Genomic DNA, 17,506 nt, shown 5'->3' on the forward strand with positions numbered 1-17,506 from the left:
TAATGCGATATATGATAGAGCAAAAACAAAATTTCATATATAATTGTATTCAAATCGCGCTGTGCGCGAAACGGTTAAAGGTAACAAGTTACTTTTTTTTCCGTTGTAATGTACACTAAATTGCGATCATTTTTGGTATATAACACATTGTAAAAACGATAAAAGCAACACAGAGAAAATATTATCAACAAAACAATGCATGAATTCAATAACGCGCGGACGTAAAAAAATATTTTTTCAAATATTCACAAAATAATGCATGAATTCATAACGCGCGGGACGTAAAAAAATATTTTTTTCAAATATTCACCATAAATCTAAATATTGTCCTAGAGACTTCAAATTTCTTTCAAAATGAAGACAAATTATTAAATATTACTATACTGTAAGAATATTAGCTTACAAATGCAGTTTTTGATCATATCTGAAGAGTTAAAGTTGACTGAATGTAAAAATTTTTTATATATATATTATATGCAATTATTTCGGAAATAAGAAAAGCTATAACCTTCAAATATTTTTCGTTTCATTCTACATAAAATTGCGCACATTTTCATATATAAAACTCTATGAAATGCCTAATATGAAACGGAGCAAATATTCCGAGAATGGGAAGTACGCATTTCGGAGATTTGTGGCGGAGAATCCGCGCGCGGAGGGAAGGAAAGTTTTTTTTTAATTCACCATAAATCTAAATATTGTGCTAGAGACTTCGAATTTGTTTCAAGATGAAGATAAATGACTGAATATTACTAGACTGTAAGAGTTTTAGCTTACAATTGCATTTTTCGACCATTTCGGTAGAGTCAAAGTTGACCGAACGTGGTTTTTTTCTATTTATCGTGATTTATATGCAAATATTTCAAAAATGAGAAAAGCTACAACCTTCAATTATTTTTTTTTTATTCTACATGAAATTGCGCACATTTTCATATATAAAACTTTATGTAACGGCTAATTTAAAATGGTGCAAACATTACCACAATCGCACATATGATTTTTTCGGAAGTTACCGCGCGGACGTAAAGAAAATGTTATTTTTTTCATAAATTCACCATAAATCAAAATATTGTGCTAGAGACTTCCAATTTGTTGCAAAATGAAGGTAAATGCTTGAATATTACTAGAATATAAGCGTTTTAGCTTACAATTGCGTTTTTCGACCATTTCGGTAGAGTCAAAGTTGACCGAAGGTTGAAAATATGTCACTTATAATTTTTTATATGAAAATATTTCAAAATTGATAAAAGCTACAACCATGGGTTGTTTTTAGTTCTATTGTGCATGAAATTGCACACACTTTCATATATAAAACTTTATGTAACGGCTAATTTAAAATGGTGCAAACATTACCACAATCGCATGTATGATTTTTTTCGGAAGAGTTACTGCGCGGACGTAAGGAAAAAGTTTTTTCATAAATTCACCATAAATCGAAATATTGTGCTAGACACTTCCAATTAGTTGCAAAATTAGGGTAAATGATTGAATATTACTAGAATATAAGAGTTTTAGCTTACAATTGCGTTTTTCGACCAACTCAAAGTTGACCGAAGGTTGAAATTTTGGCACTTATCGTTATTTATATGAAAATATCTCAAAACTGATAAAAGCTATAATCATGAGTATTTTTTCGTTGTATTCTACATAAAAATGCGCACATTTTCATATATAATACTTCATGTAACGGCTAATTTAAAATGGTACAAAAATTATGTCAAAGTGACGAAATAATTTCCGAGATGTGTCACAGATACTTTTTAGTGCGGCAAGAAAGAAATTCGTGCTTGCGCGCCTGCGTAACGATTGTAAACAAAACAACACCTTGATCCGTGAACTCCCAGCATCCCCCAAGGCGTGTGATTCAAGAGTTTTTGGCTGGTAGGCCTAAAAGTATTTTTCCGCGAATTTTTAAAAAAACTTTCGTATGTCGACGTAAAATACGTCCAGTCGGCACCCGAGAGACAAAAAATGTTGACGTAAAATACGTCCAGTCGGCGTTTAAGGGTTAACTACTATATTGAACCTTAGATCTAACTTACTTTCGAGGCTGGTGAAGCGATCAAGTTTGGAAGTGTTGTAGCAAGGAGTATGTGGTCTTTGAGAATGAACAGACCCAGGAGTAATAGGAATAGGTGAAGGGGAAGACACAGCAACATTTGTATTACTACCAACAGGGATTAATACCTGGCTAGATGCTATCTCACCACTGGCTTTAGCAGCGATCACTTTCTAACTTTGCTAAATGGGAGGATAAACTTTCCATTTCTGTTCCGTCCAGTCCTTACACTTGCCGCAGGTCAAACTAACACTGGCAGTCTCCAGTTATAGGCAGGGGTTTCGTTCCCAGGGGTGTGCCGATAAATGAAAATCGCCATTAACCCTTTAACGCCGATTGCACGTATTAAACGTCAATATAAATTGTCTGTTGGGTGCCGATTGGACGTATGGTACGTTGATATAAAAAGTTTTTTTAAAAATTCGGGGAAAAAGTTATAGGCCTACTAGGCGAAAACTTTTGAACCACGCGCCTTGGGGGATGCTGGGAGCTCATGGATCAAGGCGTTGTTTTTTTACAATGGTTACGCAGGCGCGCAAGCACGAATTTCCTTTCTTCTCGCACTAAAAAACATCAGTGACACATCTCAGAAATTATTTCATCACTATGACATAATTTTTGCACCTTTTATATTAGCCGTTACATGGAGTATTATATATGAAAATGTGCGCAATTTCATGTAGAACACAACAATAAACAACTCATGGTTGTAGCTTTTATCAGTTTTGAAATATTTTCATATAAATAACGATAAGTGCCAAAATTTCAACCTTCGGCCAACTTTGACTCTACCAAAATGGTCATAAAACGCAATTGTAAGCTAAAACTCTAATATTCTAGTAATAATCAATCATTTACCTTCATTTTGCAACAAATTGGAATTCTCTAGCACAGTATTTCGATTTATGGTGAATTTATGAAAAAAACTTTTTCCTTACGTCCGCGCAGTAACTCTTCCGAAAAAGTGAAATTTTTTCATCCAATTGTCGTAATGTTTGCACCATTTTAAATTAGCCGTTACACAAAGTTTTACATATAGAAATGTGCGCAATTTCATGTAGAATACAACAATAAACAACCCATGGTTGTAGCTTTTATCAGTTTTGAAATATTTTCATATAAATAACGATAACTGCCAAAATATCTACCTTCGGTCAACTTTGACTCGACCGAAATGGTAAAAGAACGCAATTGTAAGCTAAAAATCTTACATTCTAGTAATATTCAATCATTTACCTTTATTTTACAACAATGGAAAAAAAAAAAAAATTTCCTTACGCCCGAGTGGTAACTACTCCGAAAAAAATCAGAAATTTTTTCGTCTGATTGTCGTAATGTTTGCACCATTTTAAATTAGCCGTTACATAGTTTTATATATGAAAATTTGCACAATTTCATGTAGAATACAACAAAAAACAAGCCATGGTGGTAGCTTTTATCAGTTTTGAAATATTTTCATATAAATAACGATGTGACCAAAATTTCAACCTTTGGTCAACTTTGACTCGACCGAAATGGTAAAAAAACGCAATAGTAAACTACAACACTTACAGTCCAGTAATATTCAATCATTTATCTTTATTTTGCAACAAATTGGAAGTCTCTAACAAAATATTTCGATTTATGGTGAATTTATGAAATAAGCTTTTTCCTTACGTCCGCGCGGTAACTCTTCCAAATAAAATCATAAATTTTTTTGTCCGATTGTCGTAATGTTTGCACCATTGTAAATTAGCAGTTACATAAAGTTTTATATATGAAAATGTGTGCAATTTTATGTAAAATACAACAAAAAATAACCCATGGTTGTAGCTTTTATCAGTTTTGAAGTATTTTCACATAACGATAAATAGAAAAAAATTTGTCCTTCGGTCAACTTTAACTCGACCGAAATGGTCGAAAACTGCAATTGTAAGCTACAACACTTACAGTCTAGTAATATTCAATCAATTACCTTTATTTTGCAACAAACAGGAAGTCTCTAGCACAATATTTCGATTTATAGTGAATTTTTGAAAAGCTTTTTTTTTTTTTTTTTTTTTACGTCCCGTTATGAATTCATGCATCATTTTGTGATAATATTATCTCTGTGTTGCCTTGATCATTTTACAATGTGTTATATACCAAAATGATTGTAATTTAGTGTACAATACAACAACAAAAATTAACTCATTAGCTTTAACCGTTTTGCATACAATTATATATGAAATTTTTTTTCATGCTGTTACATATCCCAATATTTATATATGATAATGATATTTTTTTCATTTCTGATGGTTGCATATTAAACTTCAGGCAACGACAAAAAAAGGAGCCAAAAATTAACTTTTAATCTTGAAAACTAAGCGTGCTGTGATTAAGAAAAAATAAAAATAAAAAATTTCCGCTTCGGCGCTCACTCGCGAATGCTGCCAGCATACGGGAGACTATTTTTTAAATACCGCTTCGGCGTTTAAGGGTTCATACATACTGTATTAGTATAAGTTTAATACGTCTGTATTAGTATAAGTTTAATAAGACTAAATTTTATAAAAAAAAAATAAGAATAACAATTCTCTCTCTTACAGGGATGTATGTTTTTTGTATGAGAAATGATATTGTTATGATTCAATAAAGTTTCATACATACTTACCTGGCAGATATATACATAGGGACGACAGAGTCTTAGCTATGTATATATCTGACAGGTAAGTTGACTGTATGAAAATAAATGATTTTACTCATTTTCAAATATCAGTAATATAAACAGCAATAATATCAATTGATTAAACAAAATACTATAGCATTGTTATATGTGACTTCCATTACAGTCTGCTTGAACTGATTGATATTTTGGAATCTGCGGCATCTTACATGCGCTTTGCATTACTGACTGACAGGTTGAATTTTTTTTTCAGTCTGTTTACTGCTTTTTATTTTAATAGGCGTATTTCATTCTAGTTTGTTGACTGCCTTTATTTACTTTGATAGTCTGTGAGGCCAATATTTCTTACGCCCTCATGACGAATAAATCTGCCGTATTGACTGGCTTTTATTTTTTTCCAGTGTGTTTGACTGCTTTTGCATTTTGATAGTCCATGCGGCCAGTATATTTTACAACCTTGCAACAAATATTTACAGTCTGTTGACCATCGTTCCGTGGAAGTCATTTGCAGAGAATTTGTTCTCATTCCAATTTAGTATAATTAAATTGGTGTTATTGTCCTTTAAGGATGCCATTCCCAGGGCTTAGTGCCTGAGTTACACTTAGGAACTCCCACCCATGCACTCACAAGCCCATTCCTCCAAAATGGTGAACAACCCTGTATTAGAGGAAACATGATATTGTTATGATACAATAAAGTTTGTTCATACTTACCTGGCAGATATATATATAGCTGTATTTTCTGAAGTCCGACAGAATTTTAAAAACTTCCGACACACGCAGTGGTCGGCCAGGTGGTTAGTACCCATTCCCGCCGCTGGGAGGCGGGTATCAGGAACCATTCCCATTTTCTATTCATAATTTTTATTTCCACTGTCCCCTGAGGGGAGGTGGGTGGGTACTTGATTATATATATCTGCCAGGTAAGTATGAACAAACTTTATTGTATCATAACAATATCATTTTGTTCATGAAACTTACCTGTCAGATATATATATAGCTGAATCCCACCTTTGGAGGTGGGAAGGGACAGAATAGAAGGATTTTGGGAAACAAATGCATGCAGATGATTTACATCTTGGTTCCACCTGTTAGCATAGCTGGCTTCGTGGTTACTGCCACGTAAGTCTGCTTGTGCTACTAGAGTTGCCAGCGAGGTAGAGACCTATATAGCTGGTGCACTCCAGATGATCTGTCAACAGGGGCGAGACCACGACGTGACTAGACCATATTGACCATACCATGAGGGCTAAGAAGTAAATAATAAAATTATATATTAATATATATATATATATATATATAGATATATATATCACCACCTGACCAACCTAGCCAAAGTTAAGGTGTTTTAACTAAGGCTTTAAGAGTTAAGAAGTCGCCGTTGTCGGCGACTCATCAACTAAATTAAGAGCTCTTCCTAACCATTTTCTACAGGATAGGATGAGTGTTACTTCTTGCCCCCAAGATTGTGTCTGCAGACACGTATGGCCCTAGCGAGCAGCAGATCTCATATGCCATCTTCACATCTCGCAGGGAGTGTGAAGTGAACACAGAGTTGCTTCGCTAAAACATGGTACTCAGGATGTTGCTGAGTGCCATGCTCTGTTGAAATGCTTCCGAGGCCGCGCCCTCACCTCGTAGCATTCAGATAAAAAAGATTCAAATCTTTGTGCAAACACAATGAAGGAGCATTTTGAAAGAAACTCCTTAATACTAAAGCCAGGGTGTTCTTCGATATGGGCAAGTCTGGTCTTTTTCGGAACACTGCAGATTGCCCGAATGACTTCGACTTTCTTGAGTTTTATGTAGATAAAACTTGAGAGACCCGACAGGGCACAGGACTCTCTCTGGCTCCTGCCCACTAACTTGTGCCATCCTTGCTTCCAAGCTCCTGGCCCAAGGACAAAACGGGTTTCCATTCTTAGGCCACAACGGAAGGCTTAGAGAGCACACCGCCTTGTGTTCTCTAAAGCCAAAAACTTGTGACGATGGCTTAAAATTTCACTAACCCTCTTTGTCGTATCTAGGGTGGTTAGAAGAAGGCCTTCCTGATCACATGCAAGAAGTTAACAGGTAGGAGAGGTTCGAATGCTTTAACATCAAGAACTTCAGACTACGTCTAAGTTCCATATTGAAAGCTTCGATCTGGACATGCACAGTCAGTCCGTCTGTACTAAAGTCAGGTGACCGACCAGTTGACCAGTCAGACGAATCAAGGACAGCAAGGCTGTACCCTGAAGACCATAAGGCACTATTCTTCGCTGAAGGATGAGTGTCTGGACTGCCTGTGCGATTCAATCTAAGCAAACCTTGGGGGTGTATCAACGCAACCCAACGTCGTCAGCGAATCAACTCCTGACTCGAGCTTCTGGTGCCAGGAGAAAGGAGCGAGGAGCAAAAAGGCGATTCAGTCCCGAAGGAAGAATGCCTGACAGTCCAACCTGGTCTCATGTTACACGATCATCGGGGGTGTATAAACGCAACCGACTTCGTCAACAAGAAACTCAGGGCTACTATATGTCGCCTGATCTCGCACGAGTGTCTGACTCCGAGAAAACAGGTGAGACAAAAGTAGATGGTGAGCGAGATTCGAGATTCCACAGAACTCAAAGATCGTGAAGGGCTTTGTTGTTTGACAGACGCAAATCTCTGAGCCCAAAGGCCGTCAACAACATATTTGCGTATTCTTTAATAGTTGTGACTGCCAGCTTATCCCATTCTTCAGACGGAAATGGAAGACGGTAATCTTATTCCTGTCAACATCTCGATAGCCTGAACGTAGTCAGACTCAGAGCGGAGAGGTTATAGGTACCTTTCGAGTTAAGAGTAGACCGACTCTCTCGGAAAAGGTCCTTGGAAAGTGAACTAGGAAGTATGTGACCTCTGTGAATCCAGGATCCTGAAGGCCAACATGGGGCGATCAGCGTCATTGTCGCTCCCTGTGACGTCATAAATCCTCTTATTACATTTCCTAACGATTGAAAAAGGGGAAAAAGAGACTAACATCCATCCCCGTTCAATATCATAGGATGGCATTTAATGGTACCGATCCCGGATCGAGAATAAGGGAGCAGAGAAGAAGAAGCCTCTTCGTCCTCAACATATCGAAGAGAAGAATGAAAGGGCGTCCCTAAAGTCTCCACAACTCTCAACTTACTTCTAAATAAATATTCCACTCGGAAGTCAATAGTTGCTGCCGTCGATCGAGACGATTCGTACGGACTTTTTGCAATCCTGTAACGAACCTCTAGAGGATCGTTACATTCTACGCCTGTTGTTATAATAGGCTCTTTCTCGTAAACTCGAACAGGGACCGAGAGAAGATACTTCTTAAGATATGAGAGAGCTGTGGAATATCAGAGTTGATCTGGACCACTGGTTCCCAAAAACTCGTTTCGAGGACTGGAGGGACTACTGAATCGCTTTACTTCTTTCAGATTAAGATCAGGACATTTGAACCCTATCCAGATGTCCGGCACCTTCTTTCTATCACCTCAGGTGATAGACGCACTGAGAGATGTTCAGAATCATTCCTAGATCTTGAATAATATTTGTTTCCCGGTAGGAAAAAACTGTGATCTTAATTGCAGTCTATTCGGGGAAACAAACTTCTTCAGGAAGGAAATGGTCCCCAGCAAGCTCATCCATTCCCTTCCCTCCCGAGTATGCTTACTTCCCTAATAAGGCTGCGTTTTGCCTAAGCAGGAGAGCATATAAAAGTGCAATGTTGCGGTAGACTCGTAGTTCTATACCGTGCGGTAACGAGCACCGAAAGGATTAAGAGATAACTCTGTTGAACATAGTAAGGCAAAACGAATGCAACGTTTATTCATTCACGTAAGAAATCCCTTCAATCTTAGGCTAAAGTCTGTGATTGTAGGACAGAGATACAGTTAGTCAGTCATACCCGCAGGAGAGACGTAACCGCCAGCACAGAGATACGGTTAGTCAGTCAATCCCGCAAGAGAGAGAGAGACGTAACCTACCGCGCATGACAGCGCACGATCTGTTTGGACTGGAGGACAGACACAGCGTGACAGCAGCAGCCAGCAGCTTACGAATGTCGTCTCTTAACTTTATGTCTGGGTTGCCAGCTACCCTATTCTACGAAGAAATAGGTCCGTTTTTATTTTTTGAGCAGATAGACTCTCAAGCTGGTATATTTAAGCGAAAAGACGAAAACGCTAAATATATAGATGCGTTTGTGTCGTCAGAACACTACCATACAACGGTAAAAGATAAATCGGAAACTCCTGGAAGGCTGCAGGGAGTAACGATTAATGTCCTTAAAATAGACAATAGACCTCTCGGTTGCCATCCCGAAGAGGTAACTACAGCAAGCGTATATGACTTGAACCAACCAGAAATAAAATAACGCAAGGCAAAATGATATTGTTATGATACAATAAAGTTTGTTCATACTTACCTGGCAGATATATATATATATAGCTGAATTCGGAAATACAGCTACATACATATCTGACAGGCAAGTTTCATGAACAAAACTTGAGAGAATCGAAGCAGTCAGCTCAAGCTTCTTATGTTATTGGACATAAGCGTTCATTGACGTAGTCTACAAGTCTATTTCTTGTACGAGTCTGCGAATGACGAATGAGAGCTCTTCCGAATCTTGTCAATAAGAGCTTATTCGCTTACGCAATATCAAGTTAATGAGATGTTTGTCAATGAGAACTAACCCATTTACGGGACAAAGAGATATTTTGTCAATGAGGGGATACCCACTTACTTGACAAAACGATAGTATATTGTCAATGGGGGAAAGTCACTGAATTGACAAAACGTAATCCAGGAAGTCGAGCATTTTTTTTTTTTTCCGATTCCCGTCTCAAACGAGGAAGGGGCAAGAATCCTGTTAAGAGACTAGGCTTACGGCAGGTAGAACGACGATGTTCAATTCGGCAGCGTAGTCCCGACTAGAAACTAACAAAACCTATCATCTGAAAAACCCTTTCAGATGGGCTAAAAAGCTTGCAAAATTATCCTGGGAAGAGGAAGAAATTCTCCAACCAGCTTCCTCTCCCGTATCACAACTAAAGCCTGCTAAAGCTTAAAATTTATTGGCAGTATGGCAAAAGAAGTCCTATCTTGCGCTTTCCTGAAGAGCGTCCTTTTGATGAGTACCTTTGCAAGAATCCTACTGAACATTGCCGAGAGTCCTGACGTGCAGGACATCGAGCCTTTACCTAACCCGTAACTGCCTTATCGCAAAGTCTTTGACTGCGGTAGAGAAACGAGATCTTCCCTAGAGCTTTCCTTAACTTCCATCCACCTTTGCGAAAAGCAATATAATATTTGACAGAGACCTCTTGAATTCACGAAACCCGAGGTCTTGCTGGGTTTCGAAGACGAAGTTGTCTGTTCACTTTAAGCTTCCTACCGAAGCACTGCTTACTTCACATTCGTTGGGCATTGTGGGAGGTATGAAGGTATCACCGAAAGTAGAGGTAAAAATTCTTGAGGCCCAAATCGTAAACAAGAGCTTGAAGAGTTCAATAGAAACGTTCAGCCAGGCGACACACCTGGCGTGCGCTGGCGGCGCGCTGCGCCGGCCGTCCACCCCTGGCGAGCAGCGAGCACCGCTCGGCGATCCACTGGCATGCGCGCTGGGAGTGCGCCGCGGGTATCCACTGGCGGGTGCCCCCGCGTCGGCGTTCCACTGGTGCCGAGCCTTGGCGGTGGCACCCGCCCTGCGGGCGCCTGGCGTCCATCCGAACGTCCCGTCCAAGCCGAGCGTCAAAGAAGCGTGCAGAAAAGCGTCACGCTCCTGACAGGCGTCAAAACAAGCGAGATACATCTCGGAGAGAAATCCGACTGCACGAAACAGTCTCAGGAGAGGGTTGATCGTGTGAGAATACGAGGGGCGACTGGCGAGGGAACGCCTTCTTATTCTCACAGTAACAAAGCTCGGACGTCCGCTCTCAAAAGCGTCCTGCTACTAAGACTTCTATTTCATATTTCTCGTGGAAAGACGTACACGTGATCAGGCGACGTTCGCCTTCTTACTTCTCACTGGAACGCATAACGAGAGAGAGAGAGGACGTGAAGCGTCCTCTTCTATAAAGCTTCTATTTAGAGGGCGCGAGTCCTTCCGAAAGCTCCAACCCCTGCGCGGAGGACGCTTCGGAGGACGAGAAGCAATCCTTCAGGATTCGTGCACGTGCACGTGCACGCACTTTGGCAGTCTGGGGATTTTCATCAGAAACTGCCGAAGGCACGCCAGATCGGTGGGGGTTCCTCGTAACCCTCCTTCGGCTTTCGACATGCTCTCTCCCCGGGTCCTGGGAGTCAAGCAGAGGTCCCGGCCTAGAGGCGAAATAAGGCCGATCTGACGCACCCTCCACTACACAAGGGGCACTGTCACTGCACTTAGCCACTTCGCTATTGCTCTCTAAAGCAAGCACTTTCGATTCTAAGATACGAATCGAAGAGTATTTAGAGAAAGGGCAATAACCTCTACAGACACTGTTTAGGGCCCGAAGGCAACATTACAGGGTTATGAGAAAACAATAAAAACAGAAGTAGCACTCTTCACAACAATGAAGGAGAGCGATCACCTCTCGCAGACATATTCATAACCCGTAGGCCATACTACAGGGTTGGTTAGGCAAAAAAAAAAAAGTCTACAGGAAGGTTAGCAGGTTCACTACCCTGACTTTTGTTTACTGATTAATTGCGTACATACGAATCATACGTTTTCCTTACGGAATTAGACATGTTTACTGATTAATTGCGTACATACGAATCATACGTCTTCCTTACGGAATTAGACAAAGTCGCACACTCCTTACATGACAAATCTCAACAAAGAAGCAAGACTCATACCCCTCGTGCATACCAAGTGCGGATCTACCGAAGCTTTCGGTAGCCACACCCCCCTCTTTGCAGACAACACCCTCTGAAACTAGCCTAACTAGATTCAGATATCTTATGCAAAAATGAATCAAAATCAAATCAATTTAAGATAGCGTATGTCTAGCCACAAATCCAAGTAAATAAATTAAAAGACAATTAGGATACTTAGCGGCAATGAAGTTTCCAAAATCTAAGACGGAGGTACTGGAAACAGGTGTTTCCAGCACCGGCGACAGAAAAAATTATGAATAGAAAATGGGAATGGTTCCTGATACCCGCCTCCCAGCGGCGGGAATGGGTACTAACCACCTGGCCGACCACTGCGTGTGTCGGAAGTTTTTAAAATTCTGTCGGACTTCAGAAAATACAGCTATATATATATCTGACAGGTAAGTTTCATGAACAAATAAGGCTTTTCTGAAGCAGGGAAAGCCACAGGACTCAAGGGTCAAGATAGCTACTTGGGTAGCCAAGGAGAGGGAAAGGCAAGGATAGAAAGGGAGAAAGAGAATTTAAGGAGAAAAGAGAAGAAGTCGCACAAGTAGAAAGGGCAAAAGAAAGAGCAGAGGAGGAAGAAAGAGTAGAAAAGGAGAAAGACTAGAAAGGGAGAAAAAAAGAGAATTCCAAGACAGAAGGGAAGCAGCAGAAAGGGCTCACCAACTGGCTATGGCCAATGCTGCCTATCAGCCCCCTACGTCCCGGTCATCACACTCCACACTCAGTAGCACCCTCATCCGACCGTGGAATGAGTCTGAGCCAGAGGTCTGGCTTGATCATGTAGAGGAGGTCCTGGAAAACTTCCAACCTCCTCCAGCCAAAATAGCTCTCATCTTGGGGAAACACCTTCAGGACAAGGGAGCTATCACCTTCCAAGCCTTTCCCGCTCATGAGCAAGATCTCGCTCACGTAAGGGAGGCCATCGTCAAAGCCTTTGAAGTCACCCCCGACGGGTGGAGACAGAAATGGAGGAGCATGCCGAAGGAGTCTGGGCAGACGTAGTTGGAATGGGTGAAGAAGATGATGCCTGCCCTCACAGTACAAAAATTAGAACGGCACCTACTGTACGTGATGTAGGGGTCAGTCGCTGCCGAAGCCAAAAAAACAAGAACACGGAAAACCTGGAATTCCGGGGCACACACGCTGACGAGACCGAGAAGGAGCAGAAGAAGCCATAATAACAACAAAACACACACACACACACTAAACACAAGCGAAACGGGCAATGAACCGGGGAAAGCCAAGAGAGGTTAACACGACTCGCCCAGGCGGTCAAAGAAAAGACTGACGCACTGGTGTAGGTGCGTGGTCCTTGACCACTCTTCACCTGAGCTACGCTTGCGTTGCCAGATAACACAAGATCCTTGCCTGTTTCATCTGCTTTTTAACCGGATCCAGCTGGGCGCTAGAAATTATCCTACTGTTAAGACCAAAGGTTTGTTCGCGTATCAACAAAATGTGAAAAGCGAGACTTTTTAGGTGGCTGGAACGAATTATCCCGATTCTTTTTATTTATTATGGGGATATTTGTTTCATATTTCAAACAAATCATACTTTGAACAGCCTTCTGGAACAGATTTAAGTTCGAAGTACCAGGTACTTATGTACTTATGTGAGACAAGGTCATTTCTTGTTACTAAAGGACTTAAGTTAAAATATGACTTGAATACATCTTGTTGTGACTGTGAATTAAATTATTTTTTTCGTTAACAGATTGGGTTGGTGGCATGTTTATTGAGTAAAACAATTATGTGATTCCGTTCCTTATCTTCACTTTCTTCCATCGTAATACGAGCTTTACATTATTTATCTTTTTTCATTGTGAAAACAACAGTAAAATGTGTTCTTTCAAGTCCAGTAGTTTTGATTATAAAATTATTTTCTCTCAATTTTATCAACAGTTGTGTTTAATGGCATAAGTTTACGGGAGTTTTATCCTTGTTGCCAATGCACGATAATATTAATTTACAGCTTGAACAGTTTTCTCAGCTTCAGCTATAACTAGGTTTAAATTTAACAGTATATTTCCTTGTTGATCTTTGATCTATAGTGGATAAAGTTATTACATAAAAAAATCTACATAACGTCATTCAAATCATAACTACGGCAATTGTTTACTATCGTACGATGGTTGAAATACAAGGAAAACGGATGTTGTTGTTACCCAATTTGGTTGTACTTGGCAAAAAAAAGCTGTTTCACATTAGTTGTTCATGGCTGTTAAAACAATACTTTCATCATTCTCTTTTGCTGTTTTTGTACTTATTTAACTAGAGAATGGGATAAAGTTAGGCTACTGTAATTTGGTCTCTCGCCCTTGTAGGCTATAGTGAAATCGGATTATCGTAAGACAAATTGTAATTTGAACACTACCTTTACACTGTATAAACTCTATTATTATCTTTACTTACTCTTTCTATTATATTTATATACAATATTTGTTATTTAGAAATGTATTTTCCTTATTTAATAACAGGAAACATCAAAATATGGGGAGGCATTTTGAGGGTTGGAATGATTAAGGGCATTTTCAGTATTTTCAACGGGAAAAATTGATTTGATGTGTGAGCCAAGTGAGCTACAAACCCGGCCACGGAACGAATTAAACTCATAGGTCAAGGTATCGCTGTATTGTGTAGGAACAATTACAGTAGACCCTTGACTCACGAACGCATTGACCCACGTACAACTCGATCCCCGACCAAAATTATAGGTAAAATTTCAGCCCTTGACCTACGAACTAACTTTGAGATACGAACAAAAAAAAATGCGGATACGGAAAATTAAAAATTCTGTTTGGGTCATGAACTAATTTTGAGACATGAACATTTGAAAAATGCTGGAAAATTTCTGGAAAATAACAATTCACTTTGTTTCACAAACTAATTTTTAGACACAAACATTTGAAAAATGCGCGAAATCGCCCAGCACACGTGAGAGCGTTTGAGTTGCCATGGGAACAGCCATCCTCCAGCCGCACCCACGGCACGGCCGTCACCCACGCATCGCGTCTTTGTCTCATCTCATTGTGTACAAGACGTTCGTCAATTCGCTTAGCATTTTGCGCTAAAACTTGTGATTTTCTTCATAATGGGCCCTAAGAAAGTGAAGATGGTGGTGAAATAAGAAAGTGAAGAGTGGTGGTGAAAGTAAGAAAGTGAAGAGTGATGGTGAGAAGAGGGTGCAGAGGAAGATAACCATTGAAATAAAGAAAGAAATTATAGAAAAGTTTGAACGTGGTGTTCGCGTGACCGATATCGCAAGTGAGTACAAGATGGCCAAGTCGACAATTTCGACAATTTTGAAAAACAAGGATGCCATTAAAGAAGCAAATGTTGCGAAGGGAGTGACAGTACTAACCAAGATGAGATCGCAAACCCTCGAAGAGGCAGAAAAAAATAATTTTGAAGTGGGTACATGAGAAACAGATGGCAGGTGATAGTGTAAACGAGCCGATCATCTGCGAGAAAGCTCGGCAAGTAAGTATCAGAGTTTGCTGAAGGAAACTCCTTCTACTAGTGCCACGCCAGATGATTTTAAGGCTAGTAAAGTGGTTTTGATAACTTCAAGAAAAGAACTGGAATTCACTCTGTAATTAGGCATGGTGAGGCTGCTAGCGCAGACAAGGCTGCTGCTGAGGCATTCGTGACTGAGTTTGCCGAGTTCGTGGAGGCCGAAGGATACGTCGCTCAACAGATTTTCAATTGTGATGAAACGGCCTCTTCTGGAAGAAGATGCCCAACGGACATTTCATTTTATCACCCAAGAAGAGAAGGCGCTCCCAGGCCACAAAGCCAATGAAGGATAGGGCTTACGCTTTTGTTATGCTCAAACGCAAGTGGCGACTTGAAACTAAAGCCGCTACTTGTCTACCATTCAAATAACCCGCGTGCCTTTAAGCAGCACAACGTAAATAAGGCCAGACTGCCTGTAATGTGGAGGGCCAATACAAAAGCATGGGTGACACGGAACTTGTTTATGGAGTGGATTGATGAAGTGTTTGCGCCGACCGTGAGTCAGTACCTAACAGAGAACAAGCTACCCCTGCGGTGCCTTCTGATCATGGATAATGCCCCGGCACACCCTCCTTCGTTTACTTGGCTGACTGCAGTGAACATGACTTCATTCAGTTCAAGTTCCTTCCACCCAACACGACCTCTGTTCTCCAGCCCATGGACCAACAAGTCATTAGCAATTTTAAGAAATTATATACGAAGGCGCTCTTCTCCAGATGCTTCCGTGTAACTGAAAGAGGGACAAAATTAACCTTAAAAGAATTTTGGAAGAAGCACTTTAATGTTTTTCACTGCATAACCCTCATTGATAACGCATGGACTGAAGTTACGTACCGCACATTAAATTCTGCGTGGCGGAAACTTTTGGCCCCAGTGCGTAACTGTCCGTGACTTTGAGGGCTTCGATGCAGAGATTGTGCAAGAAATTGTGTCCATGGGCAACAGTATGGGGTCTACAAGTCAACGACGAAGATGTTGAAGAATTGGTCGCTGAACATTCAGAAGATTTGACTGCGGACGAACTTGTTCAACTCCACAAAGAGCAGCAGGAGCAACTTGCTCGGGGGGAGCAATCAACTGACGAAGAGGAGGCTGGGGAGGAAGTTACAGATGTCAGCAGTGATGTGATAAAAGCCGCATTGGAAAAGTGAATGATGTCCAGTGCTTCCTTGAATTGTATCATCCGGACAAAATTGTTACGAACAGGATCGTGAATATGCTCAATGAAAATTTAATGAGCCATTTCAGAAAAGTTATGCAAGGAAGGAAAAGGCAACAGACATTGGATAAGTTTGTGATTAAACGTTCACCAAAAAAACCTAGAAGAGTTGAATCTCCGGAACGAGATCTCCCCGACCTGGATGGGGGAGGGTCTCCTTCCGCACAATAACCTCCTCCCCACCCACCACCCTCCTCTTCTCTTGTCCGTCAAGCCAGAAGTCTCGCCAGTCATAGTAAGTGTTCACTTTACAAACGTTTTTATAGTGTTAGTTTACCTTTTAAATTATATTATTAGATATATTAAGGTTTTTTTACACTGACTTTTTACATTATCTGTGTAAAATAAGGCAAAATATACATAATATATATTGGTTCGTAGGGGTCGAGAACCAAATTAATATTATTCCCATTAAACCTTATGGGGAAATTAGCTCCGAGTCACGAACAATTTAGAACACGACCAAGGTCTAGGAACGGATTGTGTTCGTGAGTCAAGGGTCTACTGTATAAGACTTATAATACACACGAATGCTTGTTTTTATGGAGCTGGCACACTGAATATGTACTTTTATATAAATCGTTAACTCATTATTTTAAAAGCAGAAAATTTCTGGCATACGAAACTATCTTTTTCTTAAAAAAAAAAGTTTGCATGTAAACTTTCCATAACACATAGTATGGTACTCCTATACCCAAAACAAAATTAAAGCAATATTGAAAACAGTATGTACGAGACCTTTCTTGCAAAACCAATTGATATTTATTGCTTTCGCCAACAAAAAATAGCCAGAAACCCCAAGACACAAATAACTTACCCTGAAGTCACCAAAGAAGCGTTCAATGTCATTTTCGCTGACTTCAAAAGGGAGATTAGCAATATAAGCTGTGTAAGGAGGCTCTCTTGGAATTCTATCAGGATCAACATCCGGCCCACGAGCATTTCGTGGGGCAGTTGGTAAAACCAATCTTTCTGGAGTAACATATCTATCTTCTGTAAACAAAAATAGTTAATTAATGCTGCTACACTTGGGGACTTGGTTATGTAATCAACTAAGCACCTGATTCTGTTTCTTAAAAATGGCAATTTCAAATACACTAAAGTTTGCTCGCCATTTGAATGTGAACAATTTGCTAAGTAAAAGTGTGATGTGCAACTTTTTTTTAACACAGAAATCAGTAGCTTACATACATGAACAA

The 17,506-nt window shown here is 40.0% G+C and overlaps 1 protein-coding gene across 1 annotated transcript in view; it reads right to left on the bottom strand.

Annotated features, from left to right (window-relative positions):
* The window catches only part of LOC135210145 (aspartate, glycine, lysine and serine-rich protein-like), a gene marked incomplete in the record, with an annotated part of 234,290 nt that overhangs the window by 151,321 nt on the left and 65,463 nt on the right, over positions 1-17,506 (bottom strand). Inside the window, 1 exon segment of the mRNA XM_064242964.1 lies at positions 17,125-17,300. Within this exon segment, the coding sequence (XP_064099034.1) occupies positions 17,125-17,300 (176 nt within the window).

Source organism: Macrobrachium nipponense, chromosome 39 (assembly GCF_015104395.2).
Source record: "Macrobrachium nipponense isolate FS-2020 chromosome 39, ASM1510439v2, whole genome shotgun sequence".
Classification (NCBI taxonomy): domain Eukaryota; kingdom Metazoa; phylum Arthropoda; class Malacostraca; order Decapoda; family Palaemonidae; genus Macrobrachium; species Macrobrachium nipponense.